This window comes from Brachionichthys hirsutus, chromosome 6 (assembly GCF_040956055.1).
Source record: "Brachionichthys hirsutus isolate HB-005 chromosome 6, CSIRO-AGI_Bhir_v1, whole genome shotgun sequence".
NCBI classification, from domain to species: domain Eukaryota; kingdom Metazoa; phylum Chordata; class Actinopteri; order Lophiiformes; family Brachionichthyidae; genus Brachionichthys; species Brachionichthys hirsutus.
In genome coordinates, this window is record NC_090902.1 from 8,397,131 (window position 1) to 8,419,649 (window position 22,519).

Consider the following 22,519-nt stretch of genomic DNA (forward strand, 5'->3'; position numbering starts at 1 on the left):
AGTCAGCTATATATGCAGTAGTCAGCAATGAGTGTGTATTTATAAATGTGCAATCTGGAGAAAAAGAAAAATGTAAATAGTCAAGTACAGTTGCATTTAATCTGTGGTTATGGACTCATGCCAGCTGATTAGTAATTTCATGACAGTGGGAAAGGAAGAGTTCTTTCATTTTTAAGTCCTGCATTTCACATTTCTGTACCCCTAGACTCGGGTTAACATGCGTTCACACTCTCAGTGCCTCTGCAATTTCCTGTCTGAACGCCCAGTTCCAGGATCGTGCGCTGTCTTTGTGCCCTTGTTGTTCCAGCATGTCTGCTATCACCGTAGCCACCTTGTAGCTGTTGTGGAAGACCCATAAGTGCCTTACACCTGAGGACCAACTCGCCTGAGTTGCATGTTTTTGGTGGTGGGAGAGAGAGAACCATCCAAGACACGGGGAGATCCTACAAACTCTGCACAGAAAGGAATGCAACTCTGAACCTTCCTGCTGTAAGGAAACAGCACTACCCACTGTGTCACCGTGCTGCAGTTTCAGAAGGTTTTATGGACATTAATAACTACAAACATATAAAGCTATCTTACCAATTATGTTGTGTGATAAGAAAGAACAAATTGTCTATAAATAGGTCAGAAGAAGGAAAGTAAAACCACAGGAGAAATCAATATTCCTCACAATATTTTATTATATCACAGTATTGAGCAGATACATTGGTCTAATATACAACATTGTGCGAAGTATTTGTCCCTTTTGTTTCCCTCGATTCATTCTGCTTCTTCCACGAGGGGTCCATTGCTTATTTTTGGCATGTTTGGGTTGTTTTTGATCAGCCAGTTAGCAAGCCAAAGCTATTGAAAATAAAAGTGTGGGGACCAAAGGTTCATCACAAGGAAGCAACTGGCTCACAGTCATATTGATGACAAATAAACATTGAATAAATGTGTAAACCTGTATTTATAGAGCTTTAAATATTGAACTGCAAACACTTACACAAGGATTGTATGGCTTGTGCCTGCAGACTTCAGTGAGTCCGTGGAGCAGAGTTGGATTTACAAGCCTGCTCAGGTATTGGTTGGGATCTTCTCTTGAGGGAACGGGCTCAATTACAGCTACAGAGAGAAAGCGTGCAGAAAATACTGTCAGATAACAAAGACGAGCCGTTTTAACCATGTGTTTATCTCAGAGAAGGTTTTCAGTGAAGACATTGTTGTCCTGTATTTTACGTTTGACTTAAGTTACTTAAGGCTAAACACGACCATACGTTTGTATGCACACATTGCTATGTCGACGCTGGAACTAGAAATTGCACAGCTCTGATCTTCAGCAGTCAATCCTAACTAACAACAGAAGGCATGAACATTACGGTACTCACTGTTTGGAAAGATGAATTTGATCTCTCTTACAGCAGCATGAATTGTCTCGCTGCCATGGAGAGCATTTTTCAGCTCATTGGTGCCATATTTTGCTCTGAGGCTGAGGAGTAAATGCATCACAGTCATTAACCTTCTACATGAGCTGAAAACAATAAATCGCTCAGGTTATGGTGAACTGTCTACAGAATGATATCAATCACTTACACTTTACATGTATTTATATTGGATTCAATCTTTTGCATAAAGTGACACTACACCAAGACCATGATGAATATTATCGGGATGGATACTTGATCAAAAACACATTATAGAGAATATACTATATAAAGTACTTGACAACATGAGGTAAAGATGGCAAGGAAATATTCAAATAGTATGCCAACGTAATTTCTAATCCTAATGGATGTGCAGTATACATGAAACATAAAAATAAATAGAATTGGCAGAGTCATAAAAACACTCGTGGTAATTTTTGTTTCTCAGCAGACATTTGGTGCATTTGTTTGAATTTATATATAATTCAGGGGGAAAAAAATCTACAATAAACTGTAGAATATTTTATATATAAAATATGACATTACAAATGTCTAAATCAGCCTTTGAAAAAATACAGACTGACCTCTCGGGGTGAATTTCTCTGGCCTGAATGCTGTTTCCAGGCCCCATAATGGACTTCCAGCGGGCAATAGCATCGTGACACGCCAGGGTCAGGGCGATGATGGGGCCAGAGCTCATAAAAGCTGTCAAACTGGGAAAAGAGAGCTTCCCATACTGGTCTGCGTAGAAGTCACTACATTGCTCTGGACTCAGCTGCAGCGTTCTCTTCTGCCAAAGGGATTAAATATGAGATGCGTCAGTGAAACGTTTGTAAATGAGGGTTCAACATTCTTTATTTTACTTTAAGAAAATGTGGTAACGATCCTATGCATGCGGGTCCTAAAACTCTTATTCAGTTCATTTGGGAATACTCTTTTGGTCTGTGCGTATCTTCTGAACTTCGACAGCCCCTGAAGATGTACTCGATCTCTACAACGCTTTACATTATATGCACGCACATTTGTACAACAAAATGGTGGGAAGTTAAAATCCCACTCTTATCCTTTGATTTATTCTCTCTTAACCGCAATAAAACCCAACACTATTCGTGTTCGATGACTTTTCTTTTTTAAACCAAATACTTGATCCACATTTTAATTTAGTTCAACTCCTTTTTGAGTCCATCTGTGCCCTCTACTGGAAAACCTAGAGAATAGCGAAAAAAATACATCGTTTTGCGTTATTGTATTTTATAAAGGAATAATTAACCAACCTGAACGATGGTGAATCCCGATTCTAAGATGGCCTCCTCAATCTCCTCCGCCCTGTGCACTGCATCGGGTTTAACAATGGCTAAAGTTCTTTCCACGTAAATACGAGGGTTTAAGGTTTGCTTCATCTCGTCTGCAATGCTTTTCTAACGTTAGCCTGTAGCTAAGCTACTGCAGCAACGATGCTTTCCACAGCGATAAGTTTAACCCAACATGAACTTTCCCAATAGCGTAAATAAATATAACAGCTTTAGCCCATTTTTATTCTAACGTTGCGTTAGCCCCAAATATTTAATTAGAAACGTGAGCGCGAATGTAAATATGGCCCACGCAAGCTTCAACTACCGCTAGCTGCTTGTTTAGGTTGCCAGGGTAACTTTCTACGGCAAACGAAACGGGTCAATTTACCGAACTTTTAAAGCGCATAACTAATCTACTCCACCTGCTCCAGTTTTTGAGTGTGCAAGAATCTCAACGTATTGTATTTGCACCTTAAGGAATGAAATAGACAAATTAACCAACCCAAAACATAATTTCAGTTTTCTCAACGTGTTTTTGAAAAAATGCTTTTGTATTACTTTGAGATCTCACTTGTGACGGGTATAAACGTGTGTACAATTACATCAATGCTGACAGTATTGAAACAAAGACGGTACACAGGCTCTTTTCACACTGTCTTTTATTTAAAGTTGCTTTGAGGACAATCTCTTATCGAGTTCCAATGGTGACCTGCCACACTCTGATCAGGTTATCGGTGTAGCCAGCAAACAGGGTCTGAGGACAGATGAACACGCGTTACAAATTCAACCATGTTTATTCTGAGAGACCATTAATATTCAAGTAGCTGTTCTTTTAGAGCCCCTCATATTTGCAGGACTGTCAGCAGCCGACATCAGAGTTAAAAGTGAATGGGTATAATCACTGGGGGTCAACATTAAATAACTACAAGCTAGTGGGAGAGGCAGACTACAGAGTGGTGCGTTGTACCTGTCCATCAGCAGACCATGCCAGAGAGGTGCACTGTGGGGGTTCAGCCTTGCTGTTCGTGCTGATCACTTCCTGTCTCAGCTCATCCACAATAACCTTGCCCTCCAGATCCTATATGTTGAAAAACCAGAGGAAATGCAACCGGTTAGCGCTTAAACACGGCAAGGCATCGAAGACAACATATTCAAAACGAACGGGTGTGAACTCAGAAACAGCCTCTTTCTCATCACGTCATACAGTTGACATTCAAGGTTTCATCACTGATTCTTGCACTTTAAACACAACACAAACATATTTAGACTGAAGTCTCTTACCCAGATCTTGATACTGGGGCCAGTGGCGGCACACAGCCAGTAACGGTTGGGGCTGAAGCAGAGAGCATTGATGGTATCACAGCTGTCCAAGGTGTATAGGTGCTTGCCCTCATTCAGGTCCCACAGCATAGCCTGGCCATCCTGGAGGAGAGAAGAAACCGTTAACCATATTTGCCATGATACCTTCACCAGAACACAATGCTCATTTAAAACGCAGGTGAAGCTCAGGAACAGCCTCTTTATCATCACTAATGAACAGATGTTGGAGTTTTCATCATTGCTGAAACCTGCTTGCTCGATTTAATTTGGTGCTTCAGTATCGTTCATAATGGGTCAAAAACATTCTGGTGCAGCTTACAATTATGCTATGCTCGTGTAATATTTCATACCCTTCCACCAGATGCACACAGGGAGCCGTCGGGGGAAACAGTCACCGTGTTCAGGAAACCAGAGTGACCAATGTGGTTGGTCTTCAGCTTGCAGTTGGTCAGATTCCACACCTGGGGAGCAGAGGAGAGGGAGACTGCACTCACCTTCGGCTGTTTAACTATGAAGACCACATGAGGAGATTCACGTCATGCCCGTTAACAAAAAAATATATCATTGAGAATATCAGCCGACACATATTTTCTTTAATTAATTGGGCAAACCAAGTTTCATACCTTGACAAGTTTGTCCCAGCCACAGGAGACAATGATGGGGTTGCTGCTGTTGGGGGAGAAGCGCACACAAGACGCCCACTCAGTATGGCCCTCATCCTGCAGACGCAAGACGAATACATCCATTTCCAATTCCAGATTTGTGATTTTGATGGTCAAAGGACTAGCGTAGCATCTTTGACCAGGCCGTAAAAAAAACAGTCAGCCACGGTCGCTGTATCACCGGATGAGAGATACTCTAGGCATGGCGATGCCAAAAGCTAGTCTTAAGATGCGTGCTTCCCGTCATAATAATTTGTAGACAGGAAGGCTTGCTATCAGTGAGCCGACAACTCACCTGGATGGTGTACTTGCAGACACCGAGAGTGTTCCATAGCTTGATGGTCCTGTCCCTGGAGCCAGACACGATCTGGCGGTTGTCAGTCGAAAAGGCCACACTCAAGACATCCTTCGTGTGCCCGACAAACTGCCGGGTGGTAACACCGCTGTGGAAACGCAAAACCCAACAGTTCAGAACACCAAATCGGTCGATTAACCAAAATGTCCCCAAATATGAACAAGTTTAACATTACTATCACTACACAAACAGTCAAAATAGAGACATTTCACCAACTAAGTGTCTTTGTTTACACTGCAGATAGTTTAAATCCTACATTCAGGTGTTGCATATCGTTTGGGTTAGTGCAAAACTGTAATTATTTCACAAATAAGTAAGGCTAAATTTATAGTATAGAATTTAATTTACTGGATGTGGAATTGTAATTCTTAGTCAGGTCAAGTATCAAGTATTAAACCTTCACCAAACCCATGCAGATCTGGTTTAACTCACTTTCCCACAACAGTTACGGCCTTATATTTCATGCTCTCAGAATTCCTAGCAAAGTTTAAACCCACTTTCCTGCTAAACTTGTGTCTCTCGCAACTGACCCAAACAAATCCGTAGAGGAAACTGACTGAACTCCCAAGTATCAGACCAGCCCGAGAACATTTCCGACCCTTTGAACTTACGTGGCGAGGTCCCACAGGCGCAGGGTTGAATCCCAGGCACCAGACAGCGCAAACTGTCCGTCTGAGGAAATGACAACATCGCTAACGAAGTGAGAATGGCCTCTCAAGGAGCGCTGGGGCATCCCATAGTTCGTTTCGTCGCGGGTCAGCTTCCACATGATGATGGACTTATCTGAAAAACAAACACGTCTCTTAGATTCAGTTACCAAACGTCTTGCTTTAGACGTTCTGGTTTAACGCCAACACCGTCAAATGCAACTTAAAATGAAATTTTTTCTCAGCAATAATCAGGATCTACGACATCAAAGGGGTGTCGTTGCAAATTCCAGTAATATTCAAGCTACACTTGATTCTGCCCTCTTGTGTATTACTATTACGTGAATATCTAATGTCACTTCATTCGACTTCAGCGCTAGCTATGCTAGCTAACACCGGCCCTTCAGCTAGCATAGCTAACCGGCGCCCTTCCGGTTCCAGCTGGTTGCGTAGGCACAAAATCACACAAAGCACGTTTGTATTTGCGGCGTTATGCTATATTTACCACTTAAACGTGTCACTAAAGCGCAGCCTCGCCGCGCATCTTACATTAGAGCAGCAAACCAGGGAAGTAGCTGACGTATGCTAGCGGGTAGCCATGTTGGCAGCGACACCTCACCTCGGGAAGCAGAGAGAATCATGTCGGGGTACTGGGGCGTAGTGGCGATCTGGGTGACCCATCCACTGTGGCCCTTCAGGGTACCCCTCACCGTCATCTGCTCGGTCATGTTGGCGAAATTCGGTGGTGCCTCTACCACGGATGGATTCGGATTTTTCAGCGGCTCCGAAACACCTAAGCCCTCATCGCACCCAGGCACAGAGGAAAAGGAAGCCGCGACCCGGATGCGAAAACTATGAGGAGGAGCGCAACAGCAACGCGCAAAGGATTCTGGGAAAGGCCGGACAACCGAGTGTGACCGAACAATACTGTTAAATATAATATTAAATATAATAATATTGTTAAAAATAAAGTAAAATCAGTTCAGATCCACGACGGAGTATTAGGGCCACACTAAGAATATTTGTCTACATTAAGAGATTGACGTAGTAATATTACGAGAATTTTACAAAACAAAAAGGCGTAATGTTACGAGAATAAAGTCGTAATATTATGAGAATAAATTCGCAATTTACGAGAAAAAAAGTTGTAATATTACGACATTACGCCAGTTGAAGGCTGCAGTGATTTTGGTAATACTACCGGGTCTAAAAGTGAAGTTATTGAATATCTGTGGTGTCTCTCTTTGCCATTGCGGCGGTCTCTCTATCAACCCAGCCGGTCAGACAGATGGCCGTCCAACATGAGCCTTAGGTTCTGTCCAAGGTTTCTGCCTGTTAAAGGGAAGTTTTTCCTTGCCTCCGTTGCCAAAGTACTGGCTCTTGTGGGTCAAGTTGGATTCTGTCTTTCCTTGCAGGTCTTTCCCTGCTAATCCTGTAAAGTGCCTTGAGATGAATTTCTGTTACAATCTGGCGCTATATAAATAAAACTGAATGGAATTGAATTGTATGCCTTGCTTGCCATCATCTTACACCCTGCTGTGATGTTCTGCACAGTCTCTCTCTCTCTCTGGCGCACGCACACACACATTCATGTGATATCAAAATGAATGAAACAATATAATTGAGATATTATGGTTTAATGGACAAAAGAAAGTCAAAACAAAAACAAATGTTTAATTCAGTCGGCTTTTTCCGTTGACTGGATGTTATGCATTTCAGATAATTACAAAAATAGCTTAATTCTTTTACATCCAAATACACAACCAAAAGCATTCTCTCAATGTCAGACTAATACTGTGATTTAAGGATTGGCCACCCCCAAACTATACTCAGACATTGTATTATTCACTGAATACATATGCAGCCTTACAATTGGAAACTGATCGAATCTGCAAAAGAAATAAACACAAAATGGTAAGTGACAGATAATCATGAGTTTCCAGCGAAATAAAGCAAAGCGCTGCGGTTACAGTGAAATGATTCTAGTAACCAATTTAATTACTTCTTAGTCAAAAGACATTTTGAAATATGTACTTGAGCTACTCAGTTGCAGCTTAATGTTATACAACTCAGATCTTTTTGTTTAACAGAAAACGTACGTTTCTAAATGAGTGGTGCAGTATAGGTTTAACGCATAATGCGCTGATTTCTCTCAACACACCCCTCTAAAATTAAACTTGTCATGGGGCCTCACGTGATAATAATCCCACTGATATGCATTATATTTGTTTCAGTACTCCATGTTGACCAATAAAGCTGGTCAGTGGTTAATTTACATATCGTAATGCAGCTTACATCATGACAACTGCAACACAACACGAGCGAGTTCGCCAGTCAGCTAGTTGATGCGTCTCATAAGTGTAACAAAGTAGTTGATCATTATGTGATTCAGCAGAAACTGAACTGAAACGTTTTACTTTGAACAGATCATATAATTCTAATTACAAATTACTTTTTTACACATCATCATATATCGTCGTCATCATCGTTCTATATCTACTTGTGTTCCTCAGACTGATTTGAAGATCTTGTCAGAAATAAAGTTTAAAAAAATACACTTCACAAAACTCTAATATCAAATGTGTTTTTGTTGCAAATGTTACCACGACTGCATTGAAGCATCGGGGTCGTAAATGTTTAGCAGCCTACGTTGTATCCTAGAAATAATCAACCGAAAATAAACAGTAAAAAAAGTGATAGTTGTTCATAGTCAAGCTGAAAATGACAATATTGTCAATGAATGCTTGTGAGTCATGTCTAGTGATTAATCTGAATATGTATTCTGATTAAAAACTCGTGTTTGAATATTACTCCTTGTATTAAAAAGTGCAATCAGAACCAGATAGCAAACCATGAAAATATCCTGTGCTGCAACAAAATATGTTAAAGTATGTATAAAAGTACAATCTGAAGTAAATTGTTTTTCTGTGTTCAACATTTAACAACAAGGCGCGAGTATCTGAGGACACGTCTGTGCTTTTACACGTGAATGTGCTGGACAGAGCTTTAAATGTAGAATAAGTATTATTCCATCTGAGAAAACCCAGCAATAAAAGTCTTCTCATTGCAAAGACTAACTTTTTGTGACCACGCACACACACACGCACGCACGCACTCACGCTCACACACAAATATGAACTTACTGAGCTACTAATATACATTGCTGAATAAAAATGAATAATGTCCCGAAATGACTGGCTGTGTATACACTCAATTCATCTTTTATGCTAAAGTCTCAAAGTCCTTCAGTACAAATGATTAATATTGATTTAAAAACATAAAAGAATTGACACACATTTAAGTCAGCAGCAACATGTTACAACCTCTGTCCCGAGAAATCAGCAATATTAATCAAACACTTTCGTTATCAGTGATTATAGGATAATGATCAGTCAAAGCCCTCTGTTAAAACCCGAAATACCGGTTTATCAGCAATACTGTGAACGGTTCCTTCAGGTCTGGCCTTGAAACTTCACTGCTGATGTATACTCCACAAGAATGGCAATGCACAGGAATGCTAAATGTAGCCGGGCAAAAAAAAAAAAAAAAAGTAACAATGTAGGAACATCAGCAGAATATCACGCAAGTCACCGCCGTCACCGCCGTGGGCGTGAGCCACAGAAGGCGAGACTCACCGTGCCCTCGGAGTGCCTTCTTCATGAGAATAAAGCTTGCTTATTGCAAATGAAACTGAATCTACAGTGATTTCCTTAAGGGATCCGCAAGTTGTTTTTTCAAGCTACCAGGATGCTAAAGAAGCCGGTGATTTTCTAAATTCATGCATTTAATCAGTGAAATAACCTTCGACAAAAGAGCCATAAAAGAGATCGACATGTCGGATTATACATGCAGTAAAATCCTTCCTTGTGTGTCAGTGACGTCAGAAACTCCCAGATCTCCTCCAGCCACAGGTGCGTGTTTTCTTCTCAGATGAATGTGGCGATCATTAACTGCGATGCAATCTCTGCTGTTCCTGGAGGGTTCCCCAAAATGGAGGTTCTGAGTGTTCACTAAATGCTCACTCGGCTTCCCCTGTGTGCTCTCCGCCCGTCCGCGTGGCCTTTCTCCTTTTCAGGGCTGAGAGAGTCGCTTGCGTTTTAGCTTCTGCCTCAGCATGTCCTCCTTTTAGGAAACAGAGAGAGGAGAGGAGAGTACAGAGCCACATCCCTCCATCTGCCACGGCCAGAAGATCTGTCCATCCATCCTCCAGGCTGGGTGAGTTCACACCATCATATCCATACAGCATTCATGATTGCAATCAGGCAGCAAGTCAGTTAGTAAGGCAGCGAGACTGTTAAGGCACTCCAACAGCCATCTGGACTGTCCTTCAAAGTAAGAGTCCTACTGCCAGTTCAGTTTGTCCTCTTCAAATCACAGCTGCATTCAAACGAGTTCTGAAAAGGGCTTTGCGATACCGTAGGTCCAAAGATGTCCTTGTTTAAAAATAGAATCTCAATATATTATGTAATGGGAGTGGGTTGTTGATGTATTTTTCAATTCCAATATATACCATATCAATATGTACAGATTCCATGCTGCTGGTTAGTCATCACTGCAACAGAAGAACAGTAGGGATTAAGTATTAGTTTACATCAAATTAAATCCAAACACAAGCTCCTAAAATGATCAAAACAGTCATGCTATGCGGTTTGCGCATTGTGACACTGGCAAAATCAATTACTGATTTTAAATTAATAATAATAATAATAATAATGAGGAATAATCTCAGCTTCCATTTAATTCTCTATAAAAGAAAGTGTCTTCAACATAATGTCACTCACCTTGTGCCAGCAGCCTGGTATGGGGAGTCCGTCCCGCCCCTGCAGGGAAACAATGACAGAAGTCCATTAACTAACCAGAAAATGTGACGCTTACTTCTCATGTACTCTGCATTTACATATCAGTGACAAGAGCAATAAAGCGAGGAACTTTAGATCGTTTTTGTAATCTGCTGCTTCTATTTGTTTTCTTTGGCTGAACGTATCAACAGCCTCATTTGTTAAATTCTAGGCTACGGCCAGGTAGCTCGCAAGCTTAGCTGAAGACACAGACTGAAAACTGTTAATCAAAAACTGTGCAAGATTTAATATGAGGAGCCATTCAAGGAATTCATTTATTTCATACAAAAAGTTCTGGATGGATCTTGATGACATTATCAGGAAATGTTGGGAATGTTACCAGGAACAGTTGATTACATTTTGGTGAAGAGATCCTGGATTCTGGATCGTTTTGAAATCTTCGTTAAATTTTCAGTCAATAGAGCTTAAAAATGTGTTCCTCAATATCTCGGTTGATTAGTGACCGATGTTTATGGAATGTGACACAGTCATGTAGGGTGGGGACCTCTATTCCACCACCGAATTTCATCTGGATCCGATCCAGAATGGAAACGGTAAAGAATATTTAATATGACTTTAATACTAAAGATAAAGAGTAAATACATGTATGTATGCGAGTGTCACATACAACGGACATAAATACTGCATTTCAAAGTGTCGATGCATCATAGAATGATTGAATGCCAGAAGGTAGGTGACAATATTGTGTTAATATAAGATGTTTCATTTGTGATGAATACTGACAAAAATAAGACCTTCATGAATTTTGACAATAAATATACATGAATATATATAGCAGAGTTTGAGAGATGGGAAAATGTAAAAATAAAATAAATCAAAAGTAGAGGCACAAGAATAAAGATGGAAGGATGCAGATACTCTACCACAGGACAAGGGGCCTCAAGGCCGGTAGGAGGAAGAGGTGGAGAGGAAGAAAGCCCCGCCTCCTCAGAAAGACCTTTAGACTCATGACAGCCCTGTCAGCAAGAGGCAGTTACAGAACAGAACAGTGAGGAAGAAACGCAGGAAACGACAGAAAGCACAGAGAGAGGGGAGCAGAGAAATACACTCTATCTACAATGTGACAGGAAAGAAGAAGAGTGTGTGTGTGTGTGTGAGAGAGAGAGCAGAGATAGCATACCACAGGACAAGGCTGGTCCAGGCCCGGAGGACCCTGTTCTCCCTTCTGACCCTTTAGACCTCTCTTTCCCACTGTTCCCCTGTCACCCTACCGTTAAGTTAAAAACAGACACACGCATACACTTACCATACAATAGACCATAATAAACCATTAGGAGATGTCTTCATTTGAAATATACTCTTGTGTTGCTGATTATTAACCATATGTTTAAAGGAGATGTACAAGATGGTCTAGAAACTTATTTTATTGGCTTGGAATTCGAGTTCTGCCCTAACCTTATCTCCTCTGTCCCCTCGGTCACCTTTATCTCCCATCAGACCTGGGAAACCCTGGACATAAAAGCAGCACAGATAGGTCAGACGGTCACTTTAAAAAATATTGGGGTCTGTTTTCTTGGTAGGGGGAACTCACATCTAGTCCAGGCTCTCCTGTTCTGCCCTGGAACAGACATTCACAAATATAAATCATGATGTTTATTTATTCAACATCCACAACAAAAGTAACCAAAAAAAAAGAGTAAACACACTGAAGTCGGGGATTGGCTTGCTTACTTTCTCACCCTTTGCACCAGGAAGACCAACTAACCCTGCAGGGCCCGGTGAGCCCTGGAGGCCTTGTAACCCCTGCAGCAACAGCCCATCATTATCATGATTAACCATTTCATGTGGTTTATAATAGTAATATAATCATGGCTCAGTGCTACTTACTTGGTGTCCAGGAGCGCCAGTGTCACCCTTCTCTCCACTCATCCCAAATCCAGGCTCACCCTACATGAGACCACAAGAAGTCTGAGAACTGAACCTGTCATTTTATTTCACCACATACTGGACACCAGTAGTCATACCTTCGGACCTGGCATCCCATGCAGCCCCTGAAAAACATGCAACAAGTGTTAAAATCCAACTACAACTACAAAAAAAAAAAAGAATTGAATATTTCGTATATGGATTTGGATAATGATATACATTAAGTACTCACTGTTGTTCCAGGAGACCCAGGAACCCCTGGTGGGCCGGGCGGGCCCGGCTGGGAAATCATCTGAACCTGAGACAGGAGTCATGCAGTAGCGTAATTTTGGATACATTTACTGTATGGCTACATTTATGCATGATCGACTGTTTAAACGTCTGCACCAGATGACTTAATAAAAAGTTTACCTTTATTTAACCAGGTAAGTTAATTGACAACTAATTCTCATTTTCAATAACGACCTGGACCACCAACCACGCATGTTATATATCGCAAACGATCTTTTGATTTTAAATATTGAAGAGTTGTGGATTTTCAGTTTTATGTTGGTGTAGATTGCCAGTCATCCAGGCCATGGTAATCCCTGAAGGTTGAATCTGAACCCTTAAACGTCCAGGTGCTTGAGATTTAAAAAAATCAAAGGAGTTTTGGTTTTATAGTTTTCACTCATTTTTCAAAACTGCTTTCTGATTTTGTAAAGCAGTCTGCAAACATGCATTTACACAGAAATCAATGCAAAACTACAGGTGCCCAAATAATAAATGAGTTAAAGAATGACAAACTGCTACAGTCCTTTAAGCTGTTGTTTGCTCTGAACTGTGTGTGCCAGACTCACCAGGTCGTCGTCCATTCTGCAGTCGCCTTTCTCTCCTTTCTGCCCATCTATACCCTAAATCCACGAAGAGCAAGATGATGCTCCAGATTATTAAATCTCTTTATTTTTTTTGCATATATAAATTATGCTTACGCTCACTACTTACAGCGGGCCCAGACAGCCCCATCTCTCCCTTCTCTGCTCTTTCACCAGGTGGCCCCGTCTCACCCACATCACCTTTAGGTCCCTGGATTGAAATAATCATATAGTACGCATTATAATACGTCACATTTCATAAGGAGAAATGGAGAAAAACTGAGCTCTCAAATCAACGTAAATATCCACACAAAAAAATGGGTAAACACCAGTAGAAGACATTTAATGAAACAGCCTGCATGCACTTCCTGCCTCTTTGCAGCCGTACCATCTCTCCGTCGAATCCTGCTGGTCCAGGTAATCCAAGTTCACCCTGGTAGAAGACAAGGGAGTAAAGATTCACTTGATGTATGCACCCCTTTACTGATGGCATTAGACTGGTAGTCTCTTACCTTTTCCCCTGGAGAGCCTGGGGGTCCAGGTGGCCCAGGTGGACCCTGAAGATAATACAGAAAATGTGTGAGTGTTACATGCAGTATATTAGTGTTACACTGAACTACAATTCATCAATCTTGTCCCTGCAGTATCTCATTTTGGCCACTTGCTAACAGGTCTTTTTTTTGTTGCAAAAAAACAAAGGACGTTTTCAATGCTTAGGCAGATATGGGAAAACTTGTTAGCAACGAGTGGCTAAATTATACATCTATGAGAAGCAAAACAACTTAACGTTGTCGTCATAGTTCTACCGAGTCGATAAATGGGTGCACAACATTAATTCTACTTAAGTTATCCTTTGTTTTGAGAATTGTCTGCTCTGTGTGAGTGTGTATTTGTACGTGTGCGTGTGCGTGTAGTGGTGGAAAACATGAAAACTCCTAGAATCTCAACATAAAGCTTAAACATGTCCTTACACAAAAACAACAGATTGTTTCTTCACTCGACTTCAGAAAGATTTCAAAGCAATGCTGAATGTGAACAGATCGTGGCTCAAACTGGGTGGCCAATGAGCAACAAGTGTAACTGCAGCTGAGACATTGCATGTGATTCGGTACCAACTGTTCCCCATTGGCAAGAGGCTCAAGATAAGATCTCAAGTTCATGTTTTCACCAACTCTTTGTAGTCCATCTCATGCTGGTGTTGCATGCAGGGGCCCATAGATCAGGTCAAAGGGAGTCTGGTGCACAGTGGTTTTTCAATCAAAAGCAATCTGGTGTTGATAGCCATCTGCTGTTAGCATGTAGCGCAGTACATGGACTCAATGAGGGGTTCCCATTTCCCCCAGTGCCTACCCTTGCACATTCACTGAGACATGGAGCGACACAATTAACACCATGCTACGCTGCAGTAAGTTATATCAATGCATCTCATGATACTCACTGGATACACAAAAGCACGTGGAACGATGAAACAAAGGACATTCATTTTCCTGAGTGATTAAGCATGCCTTTTAGGCTACGTTTTATCTGATAGAACAGCACAGCTGTACTATATTTCCTGGCGCATTTCATCCCAAATAAATACACGAGGGGGCCTGGTAGTCCAGTAAAGCAAGTCTCTTTTGATGTGGCTTCTACAATGACATTCAATACAAGTGAAGTATGCAGTTTGTGGCTAGAGGACATCTACAGAGACACACTGGCTGGGTCTAATGGCTGAAGCAGGTGGAGTAACATGTGGACACGTACAGGGTTTGTGTTTATGTGAGTCTTTGTAGATCTTCACATTAATATGCGTTAGTTACTGATTATTTCATGAAAACCATGCAGAAACGACCACAGATTACCGAAACACTGATGGTGCTGATGGCCTGTCAAGAAGAAACAGCAACATGTTCAGTTTTCAAAAGGACTATTCCGATGCGTTTCTTATCACACTACCATTTCAGTTTCCCCGAAGAAGTATCCCTCTGTTTATCACACACACTCGTCATCACCATGACAGTGCCCTAGATCTACATTAATTGATGGATGTCTGATCGAATACATGATGCATGATCAATCTGGCCATCATTTATTATGACTCACCTGGAAAGCATCAAGAAGCTTCCCATTGAAATCGATGATGTCTGAGGAGCCCGCGGCGCCTTTTTCGCCAGTATGACCCTAAAGACAGTCAGATACATGAGTTACAAGTCATTGTAACACAGCACAGGTTTATCATATAACAGAATGATTTGATCAGTGTCAACACTGAGAGTAACACCCATACCATCGGCCCTTGCTCGCCGATGTCCCCTTTGTCTCCCTGTGTGATTAACATATTACTGTTTAGAGTGTATTAGTAATGTAATTATTAAGATAAACATTAATTCATCTATTGATGCTTGTATTTTAAAAGGCATTCTACCGTTAATCCTGGAAGTCCATCCATGCCCCTCTCTCCTTTTTCTCCTATACCTGGCTCACCCTGTTTCAAAACACAATTAACATTCGAGGTCAATGTGTGCAAAGACAGACACATTAAAATAACCAAAATTAAAGATATGAAAGCTTGTTTGCACCTTGTCCCCTGGAGGGCCTTGTGGTCCTGGGTAGCCAGACTCACCGTCTTCTCCCTGTTGGTTTATGGTGAAAAGATGAAGTAAAAGGTTTTGGTCTGATGCTATTTCTGCAGCGCGCATTTAACAAGACAGTTGAAGTGTTTATTAAAGACAAGAGGTAAAGACGATTAAGTTGAGTCAAGGTTAGTAATGTATTGATGCTCTTACCGTCTTCCCAGGCATTCCCTGTGGACCCTAAGGTGCAAATATATATGGTTATACCAAAACAATCAATTGAATACAAACCACCGCATCAGACCTAAATAGCATGTCAGCATTTAAGTTCTCAGCAACAACATTGTTTGAGGTGTTTACTGATTTAAAAACAAACAAACACTCACCTCAGCCCCATCTCGACCTGGAAAACCCTAAAACGGACAGAAAAAGAAAACTTCTTTCAATTTAAGGCAAATCTGGAACAAATATTTGAAGCTCTTTGGCCACTAGATGTCAGAGTTACTCAAGACATGACCAACCAATGGGTTTGAGTGAATGTGATGCAGTTTGCTTGACTTGAAGGCTCACTGATGCCTTGAGTTTGAGTGAGAATGTGGTGAGAGCTTTGTCGACACCTGCGACAGATCTGGGATCGAGGTGTTAAACCGTGGCCTCCGCGGCCATCAGCATAACACAACATGCCCCGTCAGCTTGCTTCAGCGAACTAGAGATGACTCCCACACGAGCCCCAACCCTCTACCAACGCAAAGTGTTCCATGCCCACTTCCTAACATCTGGCTATCTGTGATTTGGCTTATGAAGGTATACAGACGCATTTGCTGATTGTTTGTTCGGGCCAGATGGAGGTTCTGCCACTCCAATAACACATCTTCATCCGTTATGAAGTCATCCACGCCAGACCGTTCCGGCTGTTGTGCAAGGGCCCTTGCATCTGTCTGTCTCCCTTCTCCTCACGGCGCAGACACAAACACCTTGGGCTATAAAGCAGTTGTGTCTACGACCACCGCTCGGCGCACAGCAAGAAACGCTCGCTCTAAATTGGAGGTCGCTAACCTTTCATGCTGTCCTCGTATTTTAATGTGAAGAAGCTACGTAGATGCTCCCCAGCTGTTTTGCATCTTCCCTACTCTCTACCGCACATCCAAACTGTCACCCAGATCTTCTACACTGCCACGGGGTCCTTTTTTATTTCCATCCTCAGTTGCTCCAGTGGTTTTTAAACCGATCTTTTCTCACCCTCTTTACCTCCTCCCTCATCTTTTGATCTTTCCTCTACAGCGGTGGGAAGCAGATCATTTTTGGCACTTCTTTTATCCTGACTGAAGAAGATGTTGAAGATCTGTTCAGATTTCCAATGCATTTTCAAATGCAAGCCATGGTCAATTTAGATGACATAATGCCCTCACAAACTTAGACGTTCAAATATTATTTATGCATGCGGACATCTGAAACGTTTGATATGATTGTCATGGGACCCCCCCCCCCCCCGGCTGGCAAGCCTTGCTAAACCCATGAAAACATCTGCCCACAACATGGAGTAGCTCCATACAACACTCTGCCTTGTTTTGCTCATTTGGGTTTTTGTAACACCTTTTAATCTACTCGGCTAATACATTTTAAATTGACTATGTTACAGGACGGGCCTATGCTTTGAACCCATCTGTTTCTGGTCATTTTCTGAGCTGTACTGGCTTTCCCTTTTGGCGCTTCTGCATGAGCTCTCAAGTCAGCCGCAATGAAACCAAAATGTTTTCATGAACATTGCAGAACATTCATTTATTTTCTTGAAAATAAAAAAAACTCAAACCCTGGTGGTAGAACTGGTGTCTTGTTCCGGGTGTACCCTGCCTCTTGCCTGTATACTGCTGGGATCGGCTCCAACAATACCCGGAAAATGAATGAATGAGTGAACCCTTACAGATCCTTTCTCTCTCTTCCATCCTGTAGTCACATCTTTTAGGAGTCACTGCGTGTAAACCTACGACTGACGCAAAAAACTTCATTTCGAGAAACTGCCTCATGCAAAGAGAGCAACTATTGTTCGGTGAGGCCGGCAAACTGTCTATGAACTTGCCACAATACCATATCTCTTTGAGGGGGGTGCGCAGTGACACAATGGTGGTCGGAAGGTGGGAGAGTGGGATACGCTGCCAAACCTTGTGGCCGCTTTCTTACACAAAACAGATGAAGCCGGGACAAGAGCTGCTATTCTGGGAGCTTTTAGGTGAGCCACAGCTCACTGGCAAACTGAGAACAATGCAACGGAACACTACAATAACACAATTAGGTTAACAAATGGCAGTCCCTGAAGACTGCGTCGGCTTAAGTGACTGCATTCTTGTGGGGGGTAACCTTATTTAGAAAATGATCTATTGGTGGAGAATGATGATGGAAGGGAAAATTACAACTCGATGGAGTGTGCGGGTGTCTAAAAATCTATTGTGTAGTAGGTGTGCATGATGAGAAGCTCTTACTGGCTCTCCAGAAGGGCCACGTGGGCCATCTTTTCCTGTGTTCCCAGGGGGGCCTCTGGGACCAGGTGGACCTGGAGGACCAGGAGGGCCAGCAGGCCCAGCTTGACCTTGGTCACCCTAATGAAAAACAGAAGATTTAGGAAGGCAACACAAACTATTTTCATTTGAACCCAAACATGTACGCACACACACATATATATATATTAAAACAATAATGAAAACTATGTTCCATTTCTTTGTATTCTTTAATCAATCTCTACCTCGAAGTTCCCCCATAATCCCCCACGACAGACCATTAGAAGAACCAAGATTTCAAGGGTAGATTACATTTATATAAAATAAAGGTGCTCAGTAGTATAGATTATTTTTGGCCACTTGGGGCAATAGGAAAAATGATTTAAGTACAACTTTTAAGTTGATATGGTGCTGATAGATAAGCATTCAGTTCAATAACTAAGCTCTTATTTGTCCTCTAGTAACTCCTGGAATTATCAGCTGCTAAATGCTGCGTCAGCTAGTTTCTGGATATCTGACTGTTTGTTCTGAGCGTACATTTAAATATTTATTTGAATGAAAAAAGCTGAAAATGCCAAAATGTGAACCAATGCAAACAGAAGAGTTGCAGGCCTAAAATCTAAACTAAAAAATGAGCTGAGATAAACTGTAGTCTCTTCTTTTCAAATACATGTAGCCATTTGGAACATGTTACATTAGACTATAACAATAATTATTATGAATGTTTTTTTCCACCATTAACATGCGGTTTGTAGATTTAGATTAAAAGGTGATAACACGGGGAGATGGGAAGGGAGAGGCCAATGAAAGCAGTCCTCACCCAAGGAGGTAAAGTGAGAGAGGAACGGGTTCATGATGACTTGTTAATGGAAAATGAGGTAATAATACACAACATGTTTCTTGTCTGTTTACACTCTGCAATACGAAACAGAGCTGTCACCAAATATTAAACATTCTTTCATCACTGCATTTACATCAAAGTGGGAACACATCTCTTTCTGAAGACCTTTACACGCATTTTATTCAAAACAGAAGTTGAACTCCTTCCTCTTCTAGACACAGGGATGGCTATAAAGTCATATGGTGATATTTCTCTGTTCTCGCTATCTCTATAGACATTGCGGGTTGCCTTGTTGTGGTAAGTAACCAAGCACTTTCCATGGAAATAATACAACATCAAAAGTATACTTAATTGCATTAATAATCATGTCTTTGTTGAGCTCAGGCTTTAAGTGAACAGTGAACAACAAAGCTCTTCATTCTTTTTGTAGTAAAAAGCACACATTCCTTTCAGCTCATCTGACATCTTTTGAGAGGCTTATCTTATTTGTGGTTGTTTTAGAACTTTTCACCGAATTCTACATTTTATTTCATGACAATCGGACAAATCAGCACACAAAGATTATTTTCGAGTCAAAAGCAATCATGAAACTTGTTGGGTATTGTGAAGAAGTGTGAAAGAAGGGAGATGAATGGCTAATCATGGCAAAATCAAGAAAGGCTGGTTAATAGGCTAAAAGTGCATGCATGCCTTAGTCATAGTCTACCTTCAGAAAGCGTCTCTGAAAGCTGTTGGACTGCTCTCCAGAGAGAAAACTGTGGTCATACCGGGGGAAGACCATCTGAGATGCAGACGAGACAAAAGGTAGAAAGACAGGATGAAAGCAAATCTAAATTAAAAGCAGTGTAAAGAGAAGATGAGAGGACAATGATTGAGATGAAGTGCAAAAGATCGGGAGAAGAAATCCATCATTTACCGCAAAGAGAGGCAGATTAGTCAATAAAGGGGGAAATAAAACCACAGATGAAATGTCACCAGCCTCTGAAGATAAAAGAGAAAGATCAAGAAGCATGTTTTGCTCTTCAGTCTGCTGCAGGGATGGTCACAGGTCAGCAGCCTGAAGGAGAGGACTAAGAATGGGTTTACTTGAACGGAACAAACCTTGACGGTGAGAATCTGATTACTGTGCAGACCTGCATATGTACTGTAGTTAGGAGGCCCCTGAAGAGAGGAAGTAAAAAAGTGAAAGGTGAGCAACTTATTGTACCAAAACAATGTTCATGAAAAGATCTCAAGAACTGCAAAGAACAAAAACACATAATCTGCATATAGTAGAATAAACAAATTAAATTTGAGTTTTCTCTCCCTCAAACATGTAATTATTGATTTGTTTGAGCGCGTTCCATTTAATCTCCCTATCCAGACAGAGGTAGCTTGGCTGTTTCCAGTTGACAGGCAGGAACAGAAATTGTCTGTCAAGCGTTTGCCACAGTAATGCTTCTATGGTTGAACTCCCTTCACAATCACATGGGATGAAGGGAAAGATGGAGAGAAGATTTAAGAGAGGTTGAGGTAGAAGGTAGGTAGGTAGAGGTAGAACTAGAGACAGCAGTCTGCTCAGGTTTCCGTTAACAGGCTGCGGCGAGGTCTTTCTGATGCCACAGAACCCCCTTCTCTTCCTCTATTTGCCTTCACACTCTGCTCTCCCCACTGTCATATTCACTCATTCACACTGTTCCCACCATGGATACTATATAGACATATGCTTGTTAAACAACTCACAAGAGAAGAGGCTTTTTCCACAGTGGGAACCCCCATAACCACATTCTCATCAGACCTTCGACTGATACTAAGGCAAGCAGCCATTCACCCTCAGAGACCTGTCTAACCATGACCTTATCGTAACTGCTCTGGGGGAGGTAACAGGAGGCTTTGGCATGGGATGAAACTGCCTTTCAACACAACATCCCCCGCATGGATTTCACAATATGGAGGCTCAGAAAAATGGCTACCAGCTTTGTGCTTTTCAGTGAACGCTGCTTGGGACACAATGCATGACCTTTTGCCACAGCGTTTAGTGTTGCGATTCTGGAGCGTGGATGACTAAGCTGAGTTTTACCTCAAATCTTAAACATTCAGACCAACACTTTCACTTTTGCTAACCTTTCTCAACATATCTGTGTAATTACTCGCCAGCACCAAACCTCATTCGTAACCACAGTAGTTTCAGAGGTGCAAGGGTTTGTTTTCATCCAAGCCTGCATCTCTGGACAATTCGCTGAGGTTTTTGGCTGCAGATTTATCCAAGGACACTGAAGTTTCAAGGGCCTTGTCCAAGTGCAATATTTACCATTTGGAAGATGTGTGTAATGTAGAATGCCAAAATATAAGACTCTTGTACAAACCACTGCCTTGAAATCCTTGGGGAGAGTCTGGGGAATCAAATGACCCAAGCCTTAATAGGAATCAGGAATTTCTGCTTCTGAATCACATCTAAAAATTGTTCCAATGAGCAGCTCTGTCAAACTTAATTTGTGTTCCATTCAGTCTCATCCCAAGAATCCTTCATGCACTGTTATGCTAATATTGTCAAGCAGCAACTCTTGGAAGTTGGACTGACCGCACATCTATTCCATCTATGCTAGATCTTTATTAATTTTTAAATGAATGAAGACAGAAAGGAAGTGGCTACCAAAGACTAGGTATTTTAATAGGAACAATATTGTGCGATTATTTTGTAAGCTAAATGGCTCAAGGTGCTCCGTGTTAACCAGCCGCTGCCTATATGGGAAATACTAACTGATAGTTTTTAATTGAACCAGAATACATTATGATCAATCCATCCATCCATATTCTTGTAAAAGAGAGGATCTCAATCATCTTGTTATTTGCCTTGCTGGTCATTGGTCTGCTGGAGGCTGTCCCAGCTGGCTACGGGCTAAAGGTGGTTCACACCCTGGATGAGACGCCAGCTCATCATGGGGTCTCATGAAAGGAAAACCGCCATTCACGCACACGCTCACCCCCATGGACAATTTATAGTGATCAATTCACCCAAGTTGCATGTTTTTGGAGGTGGGAGGAAGCCGGAAAAGCCGGAGAAAGCCCACGCAAACTGCTGGAACCTTCTGGCTGTGAGGCAACAGCGCCATCCACTGCACCACCGCCATGCTACCAGCGACATTATTATGCAGACAATGAATCTAAGATGATAACTGTTGTCAAGTAAATTAATAATAGTTGCTCCTTTTATATTAACAGAGGTGAGTCATCATCAACAATGTGCTGGCTGTGCACTGGCCATAGAGAGGGCGTTTTTAGGGTCGTTTGGGAAGATAAAACAGTATATATTAACAGAGAGATCCCATGGTGGGTGGAATGATGTCACATAAAAAGACAACAGTGACAACATGGATGAGATAAATCGTGT

General features: G+C 41.6%; 3 protein-coding genes across 3 annotated transcripts in view; all 3 read right to left on the reverse strand.

Moving 5' to 3' along the window:
• Positions 1 to 672: 672 nt before the first annotated feature.
• nme5 (NME/NM23 family member 5) lies at positions 673 to 2,806 on the reverse strand. The gene is made up of 5 exons (XM_068740812.1): positions 2,681 to 2,806; positions 1,991 to 2,196; positions 1,371 to 1,471; positions 989 to 1,107; positions 673 to 846 (listed from the first exon to the last, which is right to left on the reverse strand). The coding sequence occupies exons 1-5, from the start codon at positions 2,804 to 2,806 to the stop codon at positions 763 to 765; spliced, it is 636 nt and encodes a 211-aa protein (XP_068596913.1). The 3' UTR covers positions 673 to 762.
• A 534-nt stretch (positions 2,807 to 3,340) lies between these two features.
• rack1 (receptor for activated C kinase 1) lies at positions 3,341 to 6,513 on the reverse strand. Its single transcript, XM_068740071.1, has 8 exons — positions 6,302 to 6,513; positions 5,647 to 5,818; positions 4,976 to 5,123; positions 4,642 to 4,737; positions 4,369 to 4,479; positions 3,980 to 4,120; positions 3,666 to 3,776; positions 3,341 to 3,452 (listed from the first exon to the last, which is right to left on the reverse strand). The coding sequence occupies exons 1-8, from the start codon at positions 6,408 to 6,410 to the stop codon at positions 3,387 to 3,389; spliced, it is 954 nt and encodes a 317-aa protein (XP_068596172.1). The 5' UTR covers positions 6,411 to 6,513; the 3' UTR covers positions 3,341 to 3,386.
• A 3,171-nt stretch (positions 6,514 to 9,684) lies between these two features.
• The window catches only part of LOC137895290 (collagen alpha-1(XXIII) chain), an 86,535-nt gene continuing 73,700 nt past the window's right edge, over positions 9,685 to 22,519 (reverse strand). Inside the window, exons 10-32 of the mRNA XM_068740770.1 lie at positions 19,856 to 19,930; positions 18,294 to 18,410; positions 16,203 to 16,229; positions 16,030 to 16,056; positions 15,823 to 15,876; positions 15,669 to 15,728; positions 15,531 to 15,566; positions 15,347 to 15,424; positions 15,106 to 15,129; positions 13,774 to 13,818; positions 13,650 to 13,694; positions 13,392 to 13,472; positions 13,247 to 13,300; positions 12,640 to 12,705; positions 12,506 to 12,532; positions 12,369 to 12,428; positions 12,213 to 12,284; positions 12,073 to 12,099; positions 11,937 to 11,990; positions 11,662 to 11,748; positions 11,405 to 11,497; positions 10,464 to 10,502; positions 9,685 to 9,804 (exon numbers count right to left, since the gene is read on the reverse strand). Of these exons, the coding sequence (XP_068596871.1) occupies positions 9,754 to 9,804; positions 10,464 to 10,502; positions 11,405 to 11,497; positions 11,662 to 11,748; positions 11,937 to 11,990; positions 12,073 to 12,099; positions 12,213 to 12,284; positions 12,369 to 12,428; positions 12,506 to 12,532; positions 12,640 to 12,705; positions 13,247 to 13,300; positions 13,392 to 13,472; positions 13,650 to 13,694; positions 13,774 to 13,818; positions 15,106 to 15,129; positions 15,347 to 15,424; positions 15,531 to 15,566; positions 15,669 to 15,728; positions 15,823 to 15,876; positions 16,030 to 16,056; positions 16,203 to 16,229; positions 18,294 to 18,410; positions 19,856 to 19,930 (1,299 nt within the window). The 3' untranslated portion in view covers positions 9,685 to 9,753. The remainder of the gene's footprint in view (positions 9,805 to 10,463; positions 10,503 to 11,404; positions 11,498 to 11,661; positions 11,749 to 11,936; positions 11,991 to 12,072; positions 12,100 to 12,212; positions 12,285 to 12,368; positions 12,429 to 12,505; positions 12,533 to 12,639; positions 12,706 to 13,246; positions 13,301 to 13,391; positions 13,473 to 13,649; positions 13,695 to 13,773; positions 13,819 to 15,105; positions 15,130 to 15,346; positions 15,425 to 15,530; positions 15,567 to 15,668; positions 15,729 to 15,822; positions 15,877 to 16,029; positions 16,057 to 16,202; positions 16,230 to 18,293; positions 18,411 to 19,855; positions 19,931 to 22,519) is intronic.

Excerpts from the sequence above, each read along its gene's own strand:
- nme5 (XM_068740812.1), bottom strand. The coding sequence starts at position 2,806 with ATGAAGCAAACCTTAAACCCTCGTATTTACGTGGAAAGAACTTTAGCC. Across the intron at positions 1,472-1,990 it reads AGAGAAATTCACCCCGAGAG|CCTCAGAGCAAAATATGGCA; the intron begins GTCAGTCTGTAT and ends TTTACTCCTCAG. Across the intron at positions 847-988 it reads ACAAGCCATACAATCCTTGT|CTTTGGCTTGCTAACTGGCT; the intron begins GTAAGTGTTTGC and ends TATTTTCAATAG.
- rack1 (XM_068740071.1), bottom strand. The coding sequence starts at position 6,410 with ATGACCGAGCAGATGACGGTGAGGGGTACCCTGAAGGGCCACAGTGGA. Across the intron at positions 5,124-5,646 it reads CGCCTGTGGGACCTCGCCAC|CGGTGTTACCACCCGGCAGT; the intron begins GTAAGTTCAAAG and ends GCGTTTCCACAG. Across the intron at positions 4,738-4,975 it reads TCTGCAAGTACACCATCCAG|GATGAGGGCCATACTGAGTG; the intron begins GTGAGTTGTCGG and ends TTGCGTCTGCAG.